The following is a 25,412-nucleotide window of genomic DNA, read 5'->3' as shown; positions in this document are numbered from 1 at the left end:
TTGTGTCCCTTTGGAGTAGATGAACTCTAAAGCAAACTGATGGACCCACAGCCCTGATATGTTTTCACCATATTGTATACTATAACGGTAAACATGATAGCATTTTCCCTGTTCACACACCCAGCAGACAGCTTGTGTGATGAATGTTAGCCCAATATTCACCCTCCACTCCTGAAAAAATTATCTGGATCCTTCAGCATCTGTGTTGAACAACACATCTTAACTTGCTATTTTAGCATCTTTTTACTGTCTTGTCATTGTCTAAACTGCATTACTGTATCATGATTTAGAGTCTGCATTTTGAACATTTGTATGCATGTCAGTGTAGCAGTAAAGATAACATAATTCAGTCCCTTTGATGAGGGCAAACTTTATTAATTTTACAAATTAGGGAGGTCATGTGCCCAGTAATGAGTCACCACTACGGGATTAATGTTACATTCTTCAGTTCCACAATTTTGTTTTGTTGGATACTTCCACAACACAACAGCAAAATAATTTATCTAAAAAGATACACATCACTTACATACTTATACAGCCTTCCCAAAACCACACAAAGAACACAGTTAAGTTCACATCATGAAATACTGCATCCCTGTCACAGCTGTATTTTCAAAGTTTAGTACAGAAAACCACAGAAAACAGTCAAGTATTTTTCATAAATACAATCACTTTCAGTTAGTAGTAAAATTCTGCATTGACCAACATCCAACATACAGACCTGAAATGTATATTTTCTTTAATATGATTGCCTAAAACCAACAATATGCAGCTTGGTATTTTAACTACACAAAACAAAGTTTCTCCTACTTCATGATATATGTAGGAATGCAGTGTAGGGAAGTCTAAAAATTATACTGCAGAAACAACCCGACATTTTGCATGTAGAATCAGTGGTGTACAATCTAAGAAAATGTGGAAAATAAAGAGCACACAAAAGGAAATTTGATTGGCCTAGAGGTCGCGTGAGCCTCTTATTATTGATACATCACTATGTACTGTACTGAAAATGGCAACCCACAGATCAAAAATACTAGAATACTAGATTCCCTTCATGTAAAACTGTGGATTCAAGGCTCCTGATGGCCTGGTGCAGCTGTTCCACTTGACTAGACTTGGTCACCCTAATGTTTGTGTTGTGGAACTCACTCGTTCCACTGTAACAACAAAGTGGAAGCCATAAGTTTACATACACTTAGGTTGTAATATATTTTTTAACTGAATTGGAAAGTCAGTTAAGACACAAACTTTGTGCTTGACACAAGTGATTATTACAATCGTACCTATTTCCAAATGCCTGAATGTACCTTGTTCATCTATGCAAATAATTGTCTACAAGAATAAACACCATGACACCACACAGCCATCATACCACACAAGAATGAGGTTTTATCTCTAATATCAATTTTACACCAAAACAAGCACGTATGTACAGGTTTTTTAAATGCGGGAACACTCACTAAAAGAGGCAATTGACTCCTCTTCAGTGTTTGCCAGTACACAAGTTTGCCTTTCTGTTTTGTTTTGTTTTTCTGGTGTGCTATGGTCAACGTCATAAACTTGCCCAAAACCAGCAAACAGTAGCAAGCAGCATGGAGGCCAGTGACAATGCTACAGTGATTACTTCTTCATGTCTTTTATGTCAGTCTCTCTTTCTAACTTACCTCCATATTAACTGAACAATGTTCGAACATTTGTTCGAGTTTCCTGGCTATTTATGCACCAACATCAACTTCTATCCAGGTGTCATGTTTCCACCACAGCCGACTGGAACTGGAACCAATAAATACCTATGACTACTGCAGAGTCATTTGACCCCTTACCTTTCCAGTAAAAGATGAGCCTAAAACGCCCTATACAAGGCATGTCCAAAGTAAATTCATGGTTGTTCTTGAGCTATTTGGCGTAAATGCATGGTTTTAATTTCTTTTGAAAGGTAACACTCTGAATTTTTATCCCCAGCAGTCAGTATTATTGTTAGTGCTACTGGCATTGAGCAATAGAAGTTTAAACACACTGAAGTAGAGGGTGTTTTTTCACCTAAATATTGATTTTGTAAATAGAGGCTTGCAGATGGCTGAGTGAACAAGACTAAGTAGCTGGAAAACACAATAACCCTTACCCTAGTCAAAGTTAAATAAAAACTGATAACAATAGCAAAAATATATATTCATGCTGTCTCTAATGGTGTATTTAGGTGTATTCCAAAAAAAGGCAATTTAGTATATATTTATCTACATAAATATCTATATTTACGAAATCAAAATTCTGTCCATTTATATATCAATTTTCAAGGAATTTATACCTATATTTGCTCTATATATTTTATTTATTTATATTTTATATTGAGGCCATTTACTATATACATCACTTCAAATTGTGCATAATATTGTTATTATCACTGAAATATCTGATTTGAGGTACCAGAGCAGTAAAATAAGCCAGTGAATTAGCATATTGGTGTGTTCAGAATTTCATTGGCTATATTCACATGTGAGAAGAGAAGGAGGACCTTCGTTCAAATCAGATGGTTTTTGGCTTCTCTGTTTGCGATTGGTCAGGTGAGGTGTCATTTGAAAGCTGAGCCACCAAAGAGTAACTGGAGCCAAGATAGTGCCTTTCTGCATACCTTTCCAGAAGTTGTAATGGGGAAAACACAGAAGAAAAGCAAAATATGACCACATTGCTTGTTAATTTGAAAGAAAGAAACATCTCTCTATGGATTATCATCTTATTTTGAACTGAATATCTTCACTTCAGTGGATGGTGTGGACCTTTGTCAAAGTTACCTGACGTATTTTGTCTTACTATTATTGATCTGTGGATCACTAAGACACGTAATCAGTAAGTTGCCTCAATGTTGTGTCAGTTTTAAACACAGTTGTCTGATGTTGGATTTATTGTTCCTCCTGTTGTGATTGTGACTTGAAGTGGTTTGCATAAATCAATTCATGGGAATCCAAACTTTCTATAGTACGAACATAAATTTAGCATTTATGTCAGCAGACAGGAAGCAAAATGAACAACAAGAAATGTTGTGGTAAGGGGTTGTCGATTGCACCTTTTCCCACTGAAGACTAAAGCCTGATGTTAGTGTAAAAAAAAAAAAAAAAAACCTACAGTTTGCAACTGCACATGGGAACAAAGATCTCATTGTCTGGAGAAATGTCCTTTTCAGAGTAAACAAAAATGTAACTGTTTGGCCATAATGACCATTGTTCCATTTGGAGGAAAAGGGGGCAGGCAGCATCATGTCGTCGGGGTGCTTTGCTGCAGGAGGGACTGGTGCACTTCTCAAAACAGATGGCATTATGAGAAAGTATTATTATGTTTTATTATGTGGATGTATTAAAGCAACACCTCGAGACATCGGCGAAGTAGTTAAAGCTTAGTCACAAATGGGCCTTCTAAAGAACAATGATCCTAAGCATACTTGTGTGGCAAAATAGCTTAAGAACAACAAAGTCAAGGCATTGGAGCCATCACAGAGCCCTGACCTCAGAACAATAGAAAATTTGTGGGCAGAAAAGAAAAGGTGTGCGGTAGCAGGAAGTCCTACAAACCTGACTGTTACACCAGCTCTGTCAGGACAAATGGGTGAAAATTCCAACAATTTTCACCCATAAAAGGATATGCAAACCCAAGTGAAACAATTTAAAGGCAATGCTACCAAATACTACCAAAAAGTGTATGTAAACTCCTGACCCACTGGGAATGTGGTGAAAGAAATAAAAGCTGAACTAAATCAGTCTCTCTACTATTATTCTGACATTTCACATGTATGGTATGTATGCATGAACAAACCTATTGCCTCTTTTAGTCATTATTTATTGGCATTTTATGCCTTTTTTAGGTAGTGACAGTAAAGCCTTGAAATGAGAGAAGATAGAGAGGCGGGGAACAACATGCAACAAAGGTCCTGGGCCTAACTCAAACTGAGCAATTCCTGTTGCATTTCATGGTTGGCTTCTTTTGAACAACTTCCCCTTACCACACCACACCACATTGCCAGCTTTCAACCAGGCTCATTTGGCCAAAATTTAGGATTTTTTTTTCTTCCTCAGTTTGTTGATATGCACACAAACCAAAGTCATATTAATACCTCATTTCAGCCCATGATTGGTCCCCCAGGTCTACATGCAAAATAATTCATAAAGTATGAATTATCTTTTTTTAGTATCCTGCTAAAAAAATGATAATTTGAAAATGTAATATCACAAGTTAAGCTACCCAGTGAAATAGGACATTTGAGATGTACTGTGGATTTTTGTGATCAAGTTGTGGAGTTCAGGTGAGACACATCCAAACGGTCTCCTTAACACTATTGAGAAAATTGTTCCACTAAGAAATTACCGACGTTAGACTTAACTCATCAGACTAACTGCATTTTGGATTATTAAGATAGGATGGACCCTGCTGACATGGTTTCTGTTCTGTTATGTAATTTTTGTCAAGTTTCACAAAATGATCAGCAGATAGGCTGTCCAGCTTCAATCTTGAGAGCAGAAAAGTCCCTCAGGAGACATGGAGGGACAAGCCAGAAGCTCTGTAGGGCAGGCTCCAGCAGCTGCCACCTTTTCCTCTGCCCGCAGACACAGCTCCTGCAGGAAGTTGGCCGTCTCCATCACTAGGTCACTGTCATCATCTAACAGAGAGAAGAGTTGGAGTAATTATGTCTATTTAACACAAGATAGCACAGTGTAGCCTGTCTTAAGACTTCACTGGCCTGCTGCTAAAACTTAAATGAAACAGAATGCATGAATGGAAGTGACTCTGAAACTGATAAAAAATCTGTATTTCCCCTCCAACTAGCATAATACCTGCAGTACTGAGCTGAGGCAGTTCTTTTAAATACAGTCACAGTTCGTTTTCAGGGAACAAATCTGAACTGTTCAAACATTTAATATATTGTAATTCCTTGATGTATTCATATCAAGGAGCTATGTTAAACTATTTTGAAGTGAAGGTAGGTGGCAGCCAGGGACAACAAGGTGAAGCTTAGCTAGGGGGAAGGAAACAGTGAGCCAGGCTCTGTCCAAAAATTGAAAGTTCAAACACTGACCAGCACCTAATTAGCTTTAATATTGAATATAATACACTGACCAGCACCTAATTAGCTTGAATATTTGTCTAATCCACACACACATTGTTGCCATGATGCCATGTAATTGTTCTGACAGCTCATCATTCCGATTCTCTTCATTATTCTTTGTAAATTTTTTCCAGGTGTTCCATAAACACCTGTTCATACTCTGCCTCTGATTGGCTCTAGCTTCATCTAAACCTACCCATATAACTAACCATCTAACTCAAACGCTAACCAAGCAACTGACACTAGCATTACATTAGAGGGATTTTTTAGAAGTATTGGAATCTCAGAATAATGGGTCGTCGGAAAAATGGTCCGTTTCTGTTACATTGTTTCCAGCGGTTTGATAGACAGGGAAATCTTGTTCATAATCACTGTAAGAAAACTAATTGAATGAAAACACTTAAATACTATTAAAGTGGTGTAAATGGAATGGACTGCATTGAGTTGGTGCTTTTCTAGTCTTATATACCACCAAAAATTACATGCACACTCATCACTTCCTTTACGTAAGATTATCAGGAAACAGTTATCATTGCTATGCTATGCTATTGCATGAGCACATCGTACCCTATTAATCCAGTAGAACACTGCATTCTGGGAATACAGTGATCTGAGTTAGAGTTCCTTAATTCTCAAAAAGCAGAGTGGGAGCTAGAGCACTCTGCTGTCAAGCTCCTCTTCCATCTTCAACTCTTGGTTTGGAGTAAAGACACCCTCCGCATGTTTATGACTATGCTTAAAACATTCCTTTTTGATAATGTTTACAGTTAGGGGTGGCTCTGGCTTGCCTGGACTAGCCCTAGTTATGCTGCTACAGGCTTAGACTGCCAGGTGAATTCCCATGATGTCTCCTCCTCTCCCTCTCCAACTGTTTGCATTCATGTCCAATTAATGCATGTTGCTAACTCGGCTTCTTCCCCAGAGTCTTCACATGTCATGTCTCGCCGTGTCTGTTAATGTGCTTTGTTCATTGGCGTCAAGTCTTGTTATGCTCTTCCTGTTTTATTGTGAAACCTTACTCTCCTCTCGTTTCAGAACTCTTTGGACTTTTTGACTACTTAGCTCTTTTTGTTTGTTAGATTTTTGAAATCCTTGCGCCTTTTGTTTGTTACCCTTTTTGATAACCTTGCGCCTTTTGTTGTTACTTTTAATATCCTTGCACTTTTGTTTACTACTTTGAATATCCAGTGTTTTGCCTTTTTGTCTTGAGCATTTTTGTAATAAATACATCCTGAGGGCTTGCAACCTGCCTTAGTGTTGAGTTCTTGCATTTGAGTCCATCATCTTGAAAGCCCACGGGCTTGATATTACGCTTCTTCTTACGCCTACTGCCGTGGACCTGCTTGATGCCCACTGCTACCATTATTTGTATTAGTCATTTATTCTATTCTATATACTTATTATTGTTATTATGCACATACAGTATACTTTCATATACTCCCCAATTCCTGGAAACACACTTTGATGTGTAAAATTGGTTCCCCTTTAGGTTAAATATGAAGAAGCTCAGTGGCAGTCTGCCATGCACCTGACAGGTACTTGAAGACAACAGGATACATATACAATGCACAGAGAGTGAAAGGGGTTACAGGCATCCATGAACAATATGTCTCCAGAACAAAGTTTGTGACCCACACGTATATGGTACATAACAATAGAGGCCAGATAATAGATGAGGACCTTTCAGTTCTTTCAGCCTTGGAGTGTCTTTCTCCAGGTCAGCATCCTGCTCCTGCAGGGCGCTGCACATCCTTTTATGGGTGAACCAGTGGAGTTTTTGGCATGTCAAGCTGCAGTAAGTCACCTTAAAGACAAAGAACATGACCTGGAGGTAGTTCAACATGGAGATTTGATGGCATGATTAAACAACCATATTTCTTTACATTAAAGGCGAAAAAAACAACAGTGGATAATCTCATGGTGCCGTTATATAATGTGAATCCCAACTATGTACATGTGAAATGTACCTTTCCATCACTTTAATAAATTATAGAATATAATTATAAATGCTATTTTTAAGACTTTGTTGTTCTGTTAAAAGTTATTGTCCAATTTTGTCACTGCAGATGTATATCATATGGACAAAAGTTAGAGGACACAACTTATATTGGGTTCAGGTGTTTCAGCTACATTGATAGCATAAAATGCAACACAGTAAATCTTTAGAATTTAGAATATGTCATAAGGAGTTCAGTGACTGTAAATGTGGCTTCATGAAATTCAATGGTTTCTGTGGCCAAGCAGCTGCACCTAAGCTTTATATAACATCTACAATGGGAAGTGTTAGCTAGAATGCAAAGCATGCCACTGGAGAAACATGTTTTTTAGAGTAATGAATCGCTTCACTACCTGGTAGTCTGATGGACAAATCTTGGTTTGGCAGATGCCAGCAGGATGCTACCTTCCAAAATGCCTGCTACTGCCACTATCCAAACTTTTTCACTGTCATGGACATGGTTTTAGAATAACATGTCCAACAAGCTTATACAGTTGTGGTGTTAAGGTGTTCACTGACTTTTGGCCATATATTGTATATGTGTTAATGCCCTAGCTACCATTTCAGCATCCTGCTTGTCAATTTACTTACTGTTTTACAAAGGGGGCACCTCTTGTCTGCTCCTCTATCACCACAAGTAGCACAGTAGTCAGCATCTGCAAAGGCCATCTGGCCTGTCAGGGCCTGGGTCAACACTGATAATGCTGTTGGGTCTTTGCCCTTGAAAAACGATGCAATGGCATGTAAAGGTTGTACAACAATGATTAAAAAGACAATGATTTCTCAGTAATCTCAGTAATCAGTAATCATCAGCTACTAACCACTGTTCCAACAATATTCTTCCTCATTGGTCACTGAGGCCTTTTGCTAAAATTATGTTTTATATACTACACTTCAGTTCCCTGATATCATTTTCATTTACAATCTCTACCAGTACAATGCCCCTCACCAGCTGCTGAAGGAGTGTGGCCTCACAGTAAGGAAACTTCTTGATGCAATCCCGGATAAACTTCTCCTGGTACTGTGGGAAGCCATCACTGTCTCTCCCCCTCAACAGGCTGGGACCCAAGCAGACGAAGGACAATAGAAGAAAGAGGTGGCATTTATTATGAGAATGATTCTAATATAGATTTTCATTTTAGACTCTCCATGGGTTTCCCTATAGCACAACCCAAATTCTCATTATGCACAATATATCTGAGAAAATAAATATCTCTGATTTTCATAAATGTCCATAAAAACAATTTAAAATTATTGACAAAAGATGCTACAAAACTTGCCTGAGAAAGTTTTTTCAGTATCAGAGTAATTCAGTAATAGTTGTCTTTTCATCAATTGTTATATTACAAACATGAGCTGCCAGTAGCTAATTCACCGTACTTTTAATGGTGACAATTTGCCATAATGTAAAGAAATAACAGGGCTCAAGTTGTAGCCGACAGGAACATCAACACGATTCTACCTAGAGTTTGTTTGAGAAATTCCAGTCAGGATTTAGAGTGCATCATAGCACAAAGACAGCATTGGTTTAAGTCACAAACGATCTTCTAATTGCTTCAGACAAAGGATTTGTCTCTCTTTGTTGATCTTACCAGAACACTTCATTGGTATTAAGGGAAATGCATTAAGACGGTTTAAATCCTACTTTTTAGACCGATTTGTTTGTACAGGTTGTTCTGACAAAAACAAGGAAAAGAGATCATCTTTCTCTGATATAAGCCACTCTGCACTGGCTCCCTGTAAAATCCAGAACTGAATTGAAAATCCCTTTCCTTACCTTTACCTTAACTTTAAATAGTAAGGCTTATCCCTCCCTCCCTCCCCCACAGTGCGTTCCTGACACCAGCAGCTCCATCCTCACATGCCTTCACCCCTCTCCAATCCACATCACAGACGAGGGACCCATCCCCCCACCTCACTCAACAGGAGCCACCCCTCGTCCCCCATCCGGCCTCTCCATGTTCAACACATCTTCAATATGAATCTCTGTGGAAAACTTTCTGCGTGGTTCTAGTGTCAAACACTGTGCATCTCAGGGAGTCCAACCACTTCAGGTTGGTTGGTGAGGATTATACTTAACCCTACATTGGTGTGGAAGACGCAATCATCGACCTGCTCCATCACTCTCTTTCCCACCTGGAGAGCACTGGGAGCACAGTGAGGGTCATGTTAACTTCTCCAGTGCTTTCAACATAATCCAGCCTTCACTGCTGAGGGGGAAGCTGAAAGGAGCTGGAGTACACTGTCACCTGGCTGCATCGACTACTTCACCAACAGACTGCAAGGCTTCGCAACTGTGTGTCGGATGTGGCAGTTTGCAGCACTGGGGCTCTGCAGGGTACTGTGCTCTCTTCTTTCCTCTCCACCCTCTAAACATTGGACTTCAGACAGAACACAACCAGCTGCCACCTCCAAAGGTTCTCAGATGATACAAGTTTAGTTTATGTTTAAGTTTATTTACTTTATTGATCCCAAGACTGGGAAATTATTCTCTGCATTTAACCCATCACAGGGGAAACACACACCCATGCAAAAAACACACCATGCAGTGGGCTGCAATCAAGCACCCGGGGAGCATATTGGGGGGGTTAAGTGCCTTGCTCAAGGGCACATCAGCCGGCTAATGGAGGGGGAGGGAATACTCCACCACACCCACATTTTCCCCATCGAACCGGCAATCTTCCGACCACGATTCGGAAGATGGGGAAGTCTTCATACAGCTATAAATCTATTAGAGTTGTCAATACTATGATTTCTGTCCATCCCTGGAACTCTTGCTCTCTGTGTCTGTCTCTGTCTCACTCTCTCTCTCTCAAAGCAGATGGCAGATGTCAGAAAACAGTCACGGCCCTGTCGTTGACAACTTTGTCAAGTGGTGTGAGGACTCACACCTACAGGTCAATGAAGCTAAAACAAAAGACATGGCCATTGATTTTAGGAAAAATGCCATTAAACCTGAACTCATCACAATCAAGGGACAAGCCATTGAGCAAGTGCAATTTTATAAGTATCTTGGGACTATCATCGACTCCACTTTGAATTTTTAATGAAATTGTGAAGCTGTGAGCAGGAAGGGACACCAGCGTTTATTCTGTCTGCGGACGTGGTCCCGCTTCCACATTGATAGGACCATGATGAAACTTTTTTATCGTGCTTTTATTGAGCCGGTTTTAACTTTTTCACTTGTGTCATGGTTTGGAAACCTGCCTGTGAAAGAAAGGAACTCACTGAACCAGATCATTAAATGGTCTGGTCGGCTCATTGGGGAGTCACAGCTGTGCCAACAGTCGCTGTACACTCGGCAGGTACAGCGACTGGCCAGTGAGTTCCAGCTGCTACCATCTAAAAGGAGATTCATAGTCCCGAGAGTTAGGACCACTCGCTACAGGAACAGCTTTGTACCTGCTGCTGTTTCTCTTTTAAATAGGAGGTCTGTCCTATTTTAACGTGGTCTTAACTTGCTTACTTATTTATTTACTTATTTATTTATTATTGTATTACTGTCCCTCGTATCATGCTCTTATGTTTTCTTAGCATGCTCTTTACAGGTCTTTATCTTGGCATTTTTAGTGATATCTAATGACTTTTATTTATTTTATTTATTTATTTTAGTCTTTTAACAATGATCAGTGAGCTGCTGGGAGTACCTGTCAATGCCTGCTGTTAATCTGTCTTCCGTATGTGTCCTGTGTTTTTAAAGGTTGTGCATAATGTTTGAGATGCCCTCTCCAGACTGCAAAACAAATCTACCTACAGGTATCAATAAAGTTACCTTGAACCTTGAACCTTATTGTGCTATAATATTGTACTTTTTACTTCACTACATATAATTTACTTCACAAAGTATGAGTTTTCTGTACAAGATATATGAAAATGTACTGCTGAAACGATCAATTGATAAGTGACAGGAAATTGATTGGAAAATATGTTGACAATCATTTGTCATTCTTGCTTTACGCTCATTTTAAATGAGATTTAGATTTATTTGTCCTTTGCACGGAAAATTGTTTTCACCTTTCTTACGGCTCAAGAATACAACAATACACCATGCACCCAACAACATGCACCCACCAACAGCACATTCTCAAACTTTACATGCACAGACACACAAACTCAAGGCACATTACAATTTGGATCTTCTATTCAGCTCTGTTATGGCAGAGGGGACTAAACTCCTGCTGAACTTCACTTTTTTCCAGCGACCTGTAATGGCGGCCAGATGGGAGGAGTACAAAGTGTGGGTTGAGGGGTATGTGCTATGGTATGGGCTCTATGAGGAGGTTGGGGGTTGGCAGGCCAATTATCTTGGAGGCCTTGTGTGTGATTTGTGTAAGTCAAATCATGGGACAGACTTATTCTTTTCAGTTCTCACCTCTTGACAAGTGCGTCCAGCTTGTCATCTTGTTTCTGTAGGAAGGCCAAGCATTTCTGCAGCACACAGCTGATGTAGTGCATCTTCATGGCCAGGACCTCATTCATATCTTGTTGCTTCACACACTGCTCACACAGCAGGTCCATTACCCGGTAACACTTGTCCAGAGCCACCACATCAACCAGCACAGGGTTCTCCTTCACCAACATGACTATCTGACAGATTGGAGAGTTGGTTAGATAGACATTTCTGGACAGAGCTCCTCTGAGGGCAAAAATAATGTCTTTGGGACAGGAAGAGACAGTATGCACAGTATATCAATATGTTATTCCACCTCATACTGTGTTATTCATAGCTTATGCAGAATGTGCGGTTAGATGTTTCAGTGTTCCAAACAGTTGCACCCCTCCTTCCTATTACCACATCCCTTTTAGAAAGAGCTTCCCTGAACCCCTTCGAACCATCAGACCTTCACCTAAGAAAATGAGGAACAAACCCAAACACTACTGTAAAATACAAACATATAGGCAATAACTTACATTACTCTTAGGACATAAAATAGAGATAGTAAATACAATAGCAATAATTAAAGAAGGTAGATTCACTTGTTGCTTGTAATGTCATCTGGCAGGACAGTCAGCGTGTCTATATAATCTAAAAATAGTCCCCAGGTGTCACCAAAGGTTTTAAGGGATCCTTTTAAAGAGAATCTCATTTTTTCTTAAGACCTTCACAATCCCTCTACTATGGTTAGGAGGAGAGACGTAGAATGGGGTACCTGGCCAAAAATGTATTGAAAGCTATGACACTCTGCATGGCTATGGGAAAGCCATTCTTTGCGACTCCAAATATAGCTGTTAAGGGGTTAGGATCTGTAGCTATATGGAAAACATTTTGATTGGTTCTGAGTATTTCTGTCCAATAGTCAGTCAACCTGGGGCCATCCGGAGGGCGGCTGGAAATGGGAACACTGCTTTTGCACGTAAGCAAGTACTAAACATGAAAAAAAAGGTGACTCTTAGGTAGGCCAAATTTCAGTGATAGTTCCTCGAAGGATGAGATAATTTTGTCATTGTAAAAGTCACACAGATTATGCCTCTCTCAGGCCTGTACACACTCTGTAATATTTTAACACACAAGTGCTACCTAATATAGCTGACTGAGTCCCAGTCGTATATATTTAGATGAAGGATGCCACAGTGGGGGCAGTGGATTAAAGCAGAGCCAACAATGATGACATAGACCCTTGTGAAATTCAAAGGGCATTGGGCTATCCAAGCCTTACTGTAAATTAATCTTCCACGCTCACTTTACATATCAGCATCATACTACAGCCATTAACAAAAATCCTTAGTCTCTTCAAGGATGTAGTCTTTATTGCTGTTAATCTTTGAAGTCACCGAAGAATAAACGTGATTCCAGCTAAATATTAGGAATTGATTGATGTCATTTAGCTCAGGGTATTTTACTTCTAAGACTATTAGCTTGCCAGTTGGTTGTTTGATCATTTGGTCAGTCCTCCACTTTGGTCTAGACTAAAATATCTCGATAAATATTGGATGGATTGATGCAACATTAGGATTCATCCTCCTGTGACCATCAGTAATGACATTGATGATCTCCTGAAAGCTCCAATATATTGATATTATTGGTCTTGAGTGCAATATCTTGACAATGTATGGGAGGAATTGCCCTAAAATTTGGTCCTTATGACTTCATTTTACCTGTTATTAAAAAGTGATCTGTACCTGGACACATTTTTATGCAAGGTGTAAATCAATCATGATCGGATCTGCCTGACCACATCTGGAGGTAGTCTAGCTTGCATTTTAGGTATAGGTGTGAAAAAAATACATGATGTGCTGGCATCTGTAGGCTATACAACACACAGATATTTGTTTTAAGCCAACACAAAATGTTTAAAGAGTGAGCAAGTAACAGAGACAGAGACTGAAAGAGACTTGCCTTTAATTGCTGATTATACGTCCATTATGTGCCATGAAAGTGACAAAAGATGTATTATTCAACAGAAATGAATGAAAAATTAAAGTTAAACGTGTGGGAAATTAATGTTATATACAGTAAGAAATAACTGTGTGTGCAGTAGTGTGAATTGCACTCATACGTGTAGCTGATCTGCTGTTAACAACACACAAAGGAAGGAATGACTTAATGTGTTATAATTGCCAAATTTACAAGCGAGTAGAGCAAAGCTTATAGTTGGGGCTGGCTCAGGGTTGCCTTGGACTGGCCCTTCGTTATAATGCTATAGGATTAGACTTCCAGGGGAATTCCCATGATGATCTCTTCTAGCCTTCTTTCCCTCACCATATATATGTGTTCATATCCAATTTAGGCATATTACTAACGTCAATTCTTTCCTGGAGTCTTTGCGCTTTCTTGTCTTGCAGGTTACCATGGATAGTGGCCACACCTGGATTGTGGATTATGGTTGTGCCTCCTGCCATGGCCCTGCCTGACATCCACTGCTATCAACTGCTATTGCTATTAGTCATATTTCTATTATCAGATTCATAGTGTTGTTATAACGCACATATAAGTCATATCTGATAATAATACTGTATAAGCATATACTATACACATAAATATACAGTATACTTACATTGGCAATTTACTACATATACAATATTTTATTGTTGGTGAAATGTCAATTTTTGTAGGTGTCATTGTTAGTTGTGCATCCCTCTCTCTCTCTGTCCTGGGACAACTTCTGATGTGATTTGGCACTATATGAATAAAATTGCATTTAAATTGAACTAGTAGCAGGCCTCACCTTGACCGGGTTAAGGTTGGTGGTCATGATTATCTTGTGTAGGGGTGCTGCCAGCCTGGAGGGCAACTTTGGTTCTCTCTCCAGCCCCTGTGGTCTGGTGTAGTACTCCAGCCTTGCCCGTGAGAAGAAGTTGTTGATCACTGTTACACAGTCATGCTGGCCTAGAAGAAGAACATAAAGCTTAAGATGTAGGCACCCTCACAGTCAATAGTTAACTGGCTGTCTTTGCCTGTCTCACCGACAAATGCTGCCATCTGAGCAGCTGTGCGACCCACAGAATTTACCAGGTCTATCTCTGCTCCTGCGTCCAGCATCATAGAGGTGATGTCTGTCTTGCCTGCAGGAGATGGAATCAGTGGCTTGATATTTAGCAATAAAACTGCAATACAGCATTGCACCAACAATGGTTATCTTCACTGAAATGAGGGCTAATGCTAGTCTAGTTAAACCAGCCTGCAAAACTGAGTGACACACATTGTTATACCTGATAAGCCAGCAAACATGAGAGCAGTGTATCCATATTCATGTTGGTTGCAGTTGACATTGGCTCCATGCTGCAGCAGCAAACGACACATATCTGCCTTGCCCTTATAGGCTGCGTGCATCAGTGGAGTCATGCCACACTTAAAAAACAGAGAGACAACATTACCTCAGAATAAGGTGTAGTACACAAGAATACGAGGAATTTGACTCTAGTTTAAACATTGCACTCAATGTATTTCATCTTTAAAAAGGACATACAGTTCAACAAGGACAAAAAGGTAAAAAGGACAAATAAACATTGAACAATATATACCAAGAATGATGAGGCAATAAACAACATATATACAATGAAATTTACAATGTGCAGTATGACTATTCATCAGGGTGACGGCTTGTGGGAAGACACACTTTTTGTGTCTGGTTGTTTTAGCATTCAGTGATCAGTAGTGCCTGTAAGATGGGAGAAGTTGGAACAGGTTGTGTCCAGAATGTGAGGGGTCTGCAGTGATGCTTCCTGTCTGTTTCCTCTGGAGTTGAAGGGGTGTAAGTCGTGAGTGCAGGGCAAGTTGACAACAATAATTCTCTCAACAATCCTTATAGTACGTTGTAGTCTGTTCTTGTCCTGTTTGGTGGCACACCCCAAGGAGACGATGATGCATGTGCATAGAACAGACTGAATTATTCATGTGTAGAACTGGATCAGCAGCTGTGGAGGCAGGTTGAACTTCCTGAGCTGTCGCAGGAAGTACATGCTCTGTTGCACGTTCTTGACAATTGAGCCTATGTTTTAAGTCCATCTTAGGTCCTGGGTAAATAGGACCAAAAAGCTATATAAATACATTTACCATTCAGTTTCCGATGTTTTCTCTGTGTCCCTCTCATGCTTGATGTGTCATATGTTTAGCTATTCCACTTCCTCCTTTGGTGATTATAATAATAATAACCATCTACCATGCCACCAGCTAAAATGCAAACATGGCATGAGAAGCAACAAGTGTACCTAGAAATGCCCAAAACAGTGGTAGGTGTTGGACCCAGCATTATGTTAAAAATGAATGCCCTGCTTGAGTAAATGTAAGAAGTGCCACAAGTGAGGGCATTTGGAACAAGTGTGTCATTCCAAAATACTTGAAAATACTTGTCCATAGAGTTGTGAACTGCTATGGTCGCTGACCTAAAGCAGAAAATAGAAAAGAGTGAGGTATATGATCGGATCAAATATCAAATATATGTCAGATTAAGCATGATCAGGGGTAAACTGATGTCTGGAAGGTAGACCACTCTTAGTTGTGGTATATGAGGCCACACAGGGCCACATAGGGTCTGATCAGGAAAAGCTACACCAGAGGTGGTAATGTTTGAGGGGCTATTAGGACTAAATTTTCTATAGATATAGACATAGATTGTCGCAAAGGAGAACATTCCTCAGTGGGACAATGCCCAGAGCATGATCTGGTCTTTGAGATAGGAAAGATATGGGTGGAGCTAGACAAAACGGCACGCTATATATGGTGTTGTCTGTATTTTAAGGGCAGAGTTTTATGATCTGACCCTGAAGCTCTCTCACCTGTGGTCCCCAAACCAGACTCCCTTTGGCCCTTGGCTGCACCTAGAAATTCTGTCCATAAAAATTAAAAAACAGAACCAGTGACATAGGACAGCCCTGCCGGAGTCCAACATGCACTGGGAACAGGTCTGCTTTACTGCCAGCAATGCGAACCAAGCTCCTGCTCTGGTCATACAGAGACCGGACAGCCCGTAGTAGAGAGCCCCATACTCCATACTCCCGAACCACCTCCCACAGAATGCCATGAGGGACACGGTCAAATGCCTTCTCCAAATCCACAAAAACACATGTGGACTGGTTGGGCAAACTCCCACGAACCCTCAAGCACCCTGCGGAGGGAGACCATGACAAAAACTGCATTGTTCCTCCTGAATCCAAGGTTTGACTATCGGCTGAATTGTCCTCTCCAGCACCCTTGAATGGACTTTACCCTCCAGTCCCCCTCTTAAATAGAGGGACCACCACCCCGGTCTGCCAGTCTAGGGGCACTGTCCCCAATTGCCAAGCGATGTTGCAGAGGCGTGTCAGCCAAGACAGCCCTACAACATCCAGAGACTTAAGGGACTCCGGGTGGATCTCATCCATCCCCGGTGCCTTGCCACCAAGGAGCTTCCGAACTACCTCTGTGACTTCAGCCTGAGTGATGGATGAGCCATCCTCTGGGCCCCTGCCTCCTCTACAGAAGGCGTAACAATGGGATTGAGGAGATCCTCAAAGTATTCTCTCCACCGCCCAACAATATCCCCAGTCGAAGTCAACAGCTCCCTACCTCTACTGTAAACAGTATTGGCAGGGTACTGCTTCCCCCTTCTGAGGCGCCGGACTGTTTGCCAGAATCTCTTTGAGGCCGACTGGTAATCCTCCCCCATGGCTTTTCCCATACCCGAGTTCTTGCTTCCACAACCGCCCGGGCAGGTACTCTACACTGCTGCTCAGCCCATAGGGCGAAACAACAGTGAGGCACCTGTCCCCAACTCGAAGGCGTAGGGCAGCGACCCTCTCGTTCACCAGGGAAAACTCCAACACATGGCAGCTAAGATGGGGAGCTATAAGCAAGCCCAAACCATGTCATGGCCATCAGGTTCTAAACTGTTCACATTATTTGAGCGTGCCAGAAAACTTCCAATGCAAAATGGCAGAAACCTTCCAGGGGATTGAGAGAACAGTAGTTCTACAGCCTCAATTCATGGAGAAACCAAAGCGATTTATGATAGACATCTATAGCAGTGATCAAGGCAGCAGGCCTAAAATTAAACAAAGCTAAATTTAAGTTCAAACAGCAGCAGATTTGCTTCCTGAGGCACATCACTGATAAGAGTTTCGTGAGACTTGAACAAGAGAAAGAGGCTGGGATTGAAACATTCCCAAAACCTCAAAACTTTTCAGAGCTCTCTACAGCAGGGCAAACACTATACAAGCAGGGCAACCACTATACAAACCGATAATGATGCCTATGATGCTACCAGGCCCACTGTGGTGTCGGCTGACTCTGGCTGTTACAGGCTTGATGGGGTCCTGTTGCAGCAGTATGAGGAATGGAACCTGTGACCTACTAATCCAGGAGAGTCATGGTTGCAGAGACCAGGTATTCCCAAATAAAGAAAGAATGCTTGGGGATGTGTTTGGGGATGTGAACATTTTCAGAAATACCTTTGACTTGACAGCTTTAAACTGATCACTGACCACAAGCTCCTGGTTGCCATGATGAACAGGAAAGACTCTGAAAATGTCCCGATAAGATGCCAGAGACTGCTGAAGAGACTTGTGCAGTTAATGCAGAGGCTGTGTACACAGTGCAAAGGTTTGGGAATAAGATGTCCAGCAGCAACATGGCTGCACATGTATACTCAGTCCTGAGCCACGTCCCAACTACACCATATTGGATGCAAAAGATCACAAGAGAACACACAGCGACAGACCTCCAGCTCCAGGTAGTTAGTAAATGGTAAGTGGACCACTCTATACTTTAACACATTTCTAGTCTTGCTGACCACTCAAAGCACTTTCACAATACAAACCAGCATTCATCCATTTACACATCAATCATCATTCATACACTGGAATGCCTGATGTTTCCTGTGAGCTGAAGAGGAAGAGACAGGACAATGCTGGGGTTGAGCAGCACCAGATAAAAATAAGAACAACCAGCCCTTTCTTATTCCAGTGCATCAAAAACCGCCTCTTTGTCACGGCCTCCGGCGTCTCATACAGACACACACGGTACCCTTTAGTGCAGGGATTTTCAAATTTATTACTCAAAGGGCTGCAGTAGAGGTGAGTAATTACTCAACTCGATACAAAACCAACTGTTAAAGTACAGATGAATGACTCCTTATCTCAACAAAAACCCCTCTTCTTGGACTCAGCAGTTGACCTATGAAAATAAACCCAAGAAATGCCTCCTGACTCTAATAGATGAGCTTTGTGATTCTCTGTGTGTATTTGTTTCTGTAGAAAAGGTGAATTAGGAATTACGTGTGAATGTGTTTGTGAATGTTTTTTTTTATGAGTGATTATTGTCTGTCACCAGTGATAAGCATTTCATGGCACGGTTTTAACTTTTGTTTCTTCTTTTTGTTGGACAGGCACTGTGGCTGAGGCAGCAGTCCAATTCCCTGGTGGTGGTGGTTTCTTCACAATTCCCTTTTTGATTAGTGTGCAGTGTCATGGTCATTTAGTTTAAAGGACCCTTCCCTCTATTGGTTTGCTCCCTGCTGCCGCAGTAAGCCCCAGCCCTCTTTTCTCAGGTCTTCAAAGCCAGTTTTCTTTTGCAGAAAGTCAAAGACCAATCATAAATAATAATCTTTGTGTTTGGATTTGTAGAGAGGATAACTGGCAACCCTGTGAGCTCCCTGATAGAACTTTGAGCCATAGTTAGATTTTCAGACTTTTTTCTTTTCTTGCTGGGTTTGCCTTTGCAGTGGACAGAGTAAGCCCAAGTCCTGGCTGGAATCGATGCTTTTGGTCTTGCTGTGCCAGTAAGAAGCATTACTAGGGAAGGCTGGTTTGGGAGTGTCAGCAACTGATCTTGTGGCATTAGGACACATCAAGGGTAGCATGCAGGTCAAATCTGTGATAGGTTGCTGTACAGTTGTCTGTCTGTTTCAGAGTCAATGAATTCGTCATTCTCATGTACTGTATTTGAGGCAGCATTTCAATCTTTTCAACCTGTGCAATTCTCTCAGTCAGTCACTCGTGCAGCCAACAGATTTCGCCATCTTGTTCCTGTCCTAATCCGAGTTTCCAGTGACAGACACAACAAAAGGGCTTGTGCTCTTTGAAGATCACACAGTACTGAAGAAGCATTAAAAGTAATAATATGTAGAGTCTTTTATACGTATCCAGGATCAACTTTCTGTAGCTTTTGGTAGAAGAAATAAGGATATCAGCAGAACAGTGCAAGCAAAGCAGAGAGCAATCAGACAGACATCAAATTACTATCAAATTATGCTATAATTGTTGCTAAAGATAACGGTTAAGTGCTGCCAACTGTACCAGGCTCTGCAGCATCTCAGTGAACATGGCTGGATCGGAACCACCATTTTGACAACAGGGAATACAGTCCTGAGACTTGCTGGGATTGGTAACGCAGGGCTGTGTAAGCTAATGTTCACATGAGCACTATCTGCATGGCTCTCTGAACTAACTAGCTAATGGTGGGTACAGTTACACCAAGCTCACTACAGTTTTTTTGTATTCCCTGTCATCAAACTGGCCTTATAACACCATCCATCTTAATGACAGGTTTAAATTGTACCACTGTAGTCAAGGTCAAGGAAATTATTCACACCATTACAAAAGGTGAAGCTAAATATTTAAGTGAGATTGATTGATTAGCCCTGCAAATGGCCTGTTTATGATGATTATGTTGTTGGTTAATGTCAAATTGACATAAAAAGACATGTCAAACATTATTAACTTTGCCTAAGAAATTACAAAATTGACCAAATATCACTTAATAACAGTCATAAACTTTCATAAATACTCCTTCATGTACATGACAGTCGTGTCAAGGTTATGATGATGTCATGTCCATCTTATGCACACCCCTTTGGGAAAGAGTTCCTTTTTTACACATCCAGCAGACACAGAGCAACAAATACATTTCAAGTGGTGTTTATGTCCACCTGATGAATGGAATTCCAGGTTGATTTTAACAACTTTATATACTGTTGGTAGTTCAACCTATAACAACACGTCATATTGTAGAAACTGGTCTTGTATTTAGTGTGACATCGTGCATGAACCTAAAGCAGGCATGTCCAAACAATTCCATAAAGGGCCGTGTGGCTGCAGGTCTGTGTTGCAACCAGTCAAGAGGTCACTTAATTATCAGCTGAAGACTGAGATCAGCTGATTAAATGAGTCCAGCCTGGTGTGCTCCTCCTTGGTTGGAATGAAAACCTGCAGCACGGCCCTTTAAGAAATAGTTTAAACATGCCTGACCTATGGCGTTCAAATACATATATTTTAACACATACATAAGTATTTATTTGAAATATAGTCAAAAATAAATGACTAAAATTTTTACACTCAGTGATTTACAGAAAGTCAAATTGAATTTAATCAAATGAAATTGTTATTTAATAATAGACTGTGTACTTGACAGTACAGGGATTCTGTGTACTTGATTACATCAGTGACTGTGCTTGTCTGTCCACACAGTCTGTACTGTAACTACTACTGGTGCCTTCCAATAACTTCTGAGGTATCCAGTATAAAGTGAGCACCATAAAGTGTGTATAATGTAACCCTTAGTTAAGAACTTTATAAATAATTGTAATAGACATTGACATTTCTGTACAATCTACATTTAAACATGGTTTCTAACACAATTCATCTATCTATCAACCTCAAAAGATTTTATGCACAAAATCTTTCAACAAAATTTAGTTTGCTATATATAGCAGCTGTGGAAAGTAGAATTCTAGTCAGTGTGTGAAAACAATGGAATGGTCCTTGGACACTGAAAGAATGTTGGAAATAATGATGAATGAAAATATAATATTTATATAATATAATAAATATAAATATAATAAAGGTCCTATATTCAGTTTTTTCTGAATCAGGATACTATAATGTTATTACTATATAATGTTTTCTGTTATGATGAACAAAATTTAGTAAACATTCTAATTAAATTATTTTATTTGACTGCATTTGGAGAAAACTGGACCTTCATTCAGGCAACAGCAGCAGATCCTCTAATAAGACAACCCTTCAAGTAGATGAGCAAACTATAAATCATTCATGTACAAATTTCATGTGTATGCCTTACATCACACACAGAAGCTCTTTCACCGCACCTGATTCTGACAGACAGGCAGTCTGAAGGAGTCTGTGAGCTACATGTAGTGGCGTGATGCTATTATCACACACCTTCAAGGGTTGCGTCTGCTTCTCAAGAGTCGTCTCCATATGTCTCACAATGGATAACATATGTGCCATAAGTGCCAACACAAAATGAATCTCCTGTAACTTTGAGCACCACAAACCAATTGCCACTGAGCTCCACTGTATCAGCAAATAACATTAAAAATAGAAAAAGTTGGGGTGGAGTTTCTCAACTGTGGGTTTGGGGCCTTACATGGGGTCACTTGATAAGCAAATAGGGTATGGAATGCTAAATGGACTGTATATAGCACTTTTCTAGTCTGACAACCACTCAAAGCACTTTTACAACAGAAGCCTGCATTCACCCATTCACACAATGGTAACTAGGCCACCTGCTCATTACGAGCATCAACAGACTCACACACTGATGTACAGCATCGGGCGAAATTTGGGGTTCACCCCACGGAAACTTTGACATGTAGACTGCCAGGCCAGGCATCGAACAACCAACCTTCTGATAGCTAGACGACTGCTCTACCTCCTGAGCCACAGTTTCTAAAATTTAAAATATGGACTCAAAAAATGGCTATTCATTATGTTCATACGGAAGATCATGACTTCAATCATAATACAAATGGAAATTAGGCTGAAATTTATAGGACAATACCTGTCGGGAGTGAGGATTTTAGGATGTAAAATAAGGTCACAGTTAAGAAAATTATTTAGTTATTATTGGCAAACATAAATTATCATTTATAAAATACTACTACTTCAAACACTAAACCAATTTTCCCTTCCATGTTCGCACCTCATCCAAACAGTTGACTCGTACGTCTTTGCTGGCAAGCAGCTGGGCAACCTCCTGTACATCACCTGCAAACCAAAAATATCACTGTAAAAATGTAACAGACATGTTTCAGGTTTGGACCTGCAAGAAACAACAGCAACAATAGAGGAGAAACTGCATTTATATTTCTTCGTAGTTCAAGCCCTGACTGGAGTTGTGATGGAGGATCTAAATGAAAACAAACATCAAAACAAGTCATACACCTTCTCCTACTCACAAAGTAGTTTAGTCAAGCTTTTAATTTATTGGTCTGCAATTTTTGAATAATTTCCCAGTAATTTCCTAAGAAGTTTCTTGGCACGAACAATGTAATCTGGTATTAATTATAGGGAAAGGGAAAAAAGGGAGTTTTTCCATGAAAGAAAAGCACAATTTAAAACCAAACAGATATTGATTCACCATTTATTTAATGTTGGATCTTCATATGCGGTAAACCATGTTGCATGCAGATATATTTAATAATTTTGTTTAGCTGACCTGCTGTGAAATTACTAAAAGACTCTTTAGGTTACACTGAAATTAATTAGCTGCATCCATATCAATTGAAAACAGTGCCTATTCCCCACAATTAGTGGCAAAATGCATACTCCTGTTCAGGAAACATTTTGGAAATTATTCAGAAATTAGACATCCATGATATATAATCTTGTGATAATTTTACCTCTAAAATGTTGCCATGGCCGCCAAATGTCCCCCTTTCATTTCTCATTTATTAGTGAAGCTTTGCAGGCATACAGTAATGACATCCAGTAATATTAAAACCCAATGGTAAATATTGATTTGAATACAGTGCAATGTCAAGGTTTGAACAATTTCTTGTGCTACAAAATGATTTTGTGAGTGAGTGCCTAAACATTTATAAGGTGATGAAAATGGAATAAAATGTATACACCATGTTTGTCCTAAACAAAGTTTTCACAACAAAAAAATAATACTATGTCTATAATAAGGGGAAAAATAATGACAGAGTCAAAAAAAAAAAAAAAAACTAAAAGTGTAATCATATACCAGTACTACTTACCAGCAGCAATAACTTGCAGGATCTTCCTCTCAGATGTTGACAGATCTCCTTTCTGAGGTACAGCCATCCTCTCTGATCAGTTGTGTTCTGGTCTGAATGGCTGTCTGTTTCTAAACTGAACTATTTTGATCTGATCTCTTAAGTTTTGTTGACAGTTTGAAACAACTCTGCTGTTTGGTCCAGCTTACTGGACTAATAAACTACAGGACAGAATCAACACTACAGTTGAGCCATCCCTGGAACATACCACTAGAGCCCACAAAGGGGGAGACGAGAGAGAGGCAACTTATGCCTGATCTTAAACTAAGGTGGTCATAACTAGCCATTTTAAATCGTACCAAAGATGCTCTAGAACAATGACATTACCCATTTCAAGCTGTGCAATGGTATAGGTCTAAACTCCCGACTAATCCAAAAATGGGCAAAGAGGTGGAACAAGGGTGGAGCTGAGGTGGGATGAATGAAGCCTGGTTGCTGAAACATAGCAGCTTACGTTAATTATGATGTTGTAGGGACCACACCAACACAGGTGGCAAAGCTATAACATGACAAAAAGGTGATTGGTCGGTTGCAGTGATGGTCCTGGAGCAACATTAATTTTGAACCATACCGTCACCAACATATCAGACAAACCAAAACCGGGCTAAACCTTAGGCCGAGTCAGGAACAGGAGAAAAGTCACACTGTGTGTAACCAGACACAGCCTCCCTCCCTGACACCAGGGTTTTTACATCTTCGGACAAAACTGAGGTGAAGTGGGCATCAGAACCCCTCCCTCTCCCCTGAAACATCCCTGACACCAGCAGCTCTGTCCTCACTCCACTCCACATCACAGACCACTGACCTCTCCCCCCACCTTACTCAACAGGAGCCTCCTGACTGCAATCAAGTGCTGAAAGGCATATTAAATCTATACCCCCATTTCCACATGTATTATACAATTCACTTTTTCATTCTCTTTTCATAGCTTTACAAAAGGTAACATCAGGAGAAGACAAAGACAAAATATAATAAACTGCAAGACAATCAAGAAATGAATTTCTGTAACTTACCCATAAACTGACTACCCCTTCAGGTCAGGGATTTATATTTTTGTTTGCTTCGAGTTTAATACAAACATTAGTTTTCACTGAAAGCTTTTCATCAGATGGTCCCAAAAGATTCACATGGCCACCTGACCATTTAATAGGGGCCTGGAAGGGTACTGGAAAACTTGAATTTTTCAATTATCTAATTCTAAGAATACAATATTTTCATAATTCAGCGTCTGATAAAGAGGCAAATCTACCTTTAGAATAAGTATCTCTGAAGAGCGGACATCTGCTTTTTCTTTTTGACAATCACAGAGAGATTTCAAGGGAGACAGGTTACTGCAGACCTGATTTTGTTCTAGCAGATGGCAAGCAATAATGGGTTGGAAATCAGTGAAAAATAAAAGCACAAGAGAAAGAAAAGAGATAGAGAGAGAGAAAGAGAGAGAGACAGAAAGGGGGTTCATACAAAACCTTGAAAGTTTGTCAACCATTATGTAGGGAAAGGTATGCAAGGGTAGGAATATGCTTAAATACTAGCATACTGCATAAATGCTTATATTTTCAACATAAACTGGTGTTTCATCTACACAATCCCTTATGAAAACCAAAAATCTTTTAATATTTGATATGAAATGATCCCGTTGTCATATTTGTTTGTTTTCTGGCGTTGAAATTAGTAACATTAAAAAATCAAATCATGAAAATATTGAATCATTGAAAATTAATATGAACAGCGGGTAACAAAATCACAATATACATTAAGGAATTATGTGGCTAAAGAGAGCCACAGGTTTTCCACTAATCAGAAGGTTGGTGGTTGAATCCCAAGCTCCTCCAGTCTGAACATTGAAGCGTCTGGGCAAGACACTAAA

General features: G+C 40.1%; 1 protein-coding gene across 1 annotated transcript; it reads right to left on the bottom strand.

Annotated features, from left to right (window-relative positions):
- Positions 1 to 4,490: 4,490 nt before the first annotated feature.
- Positions 4,491 to 23,573, bottom strand: LOC121619253 (ankyrin repeat and MYND domain-containing protein 2-like). The gene is made up of 10 exons (XM_041954815.1): positions 23,507 to 23,573; positions 22,447 to 22,511; positions 14,739 to 14,877; positions 14,493 to 14,591; positions 14,255 to 14,415; positions 11,461 to 11,675; positions 8,011 to 8,146; positions 7,680 to 7,808; positions 6,773 to 6,896; positions 4,491 to 4,645 (listed from the first exon to the last, which is right to left on the bottom strand). Exons 1-10 carry the CDS (start codon positions 23,571 to 23,573, stop codon positions 4,491 to 4,493), a joined length of 1,290 nt encoding a protein of 429 aa, XP_041810749.1.
- Positions 23,574 to 25,412: the final 1,839 nt, after the last annotated feature.

This window comes from Chelmon rostratus, chromosome 16, assembly GCF_017976325.1.
Source record: "Chelmon rostratus isolate fCheRos1 chromosome 16, fCheRos1.pri, whole genome shotgun sequence".
Lineage (NCBI taxonomy): Eukaryota > Metazoa > Chordata > Actinopteri > Chaetodontiformes > Chaetodontidae > Chelmon > Chelmon rostratus.
This window is presented reverse-complemented; position numbering and strand designations above follow the sequence as displayed.

What these genes read in the sequence shown, in the direction of transcription:
- LOC121619253 (XM_041954815.1), bottom strand. Translation starts at nt 23,573, where the DNA reads ATGGCTGTACCTCAGAAAGGAGATCTGTCAACATCTGAGAGGAAGATC. An exon ending in TCAGATGGCAGCATTTGTCG is followed by an intron (nt 14,416 to 14,492) that starts GTGAGACAGGCA and finishes TTCTTCTTCTAG; the next exon opens with GCCAGCATGACTGTGTAACA. An exon ending in CTGGACGCACTTGTCAAGAG is followed by an intron (nt 8,147 to 11,460) that starts GTGAGAACTGAA and finishes CTTGGGTCCCAG; the next exon opens with CCTGTTGAGGGGGAGAGACA.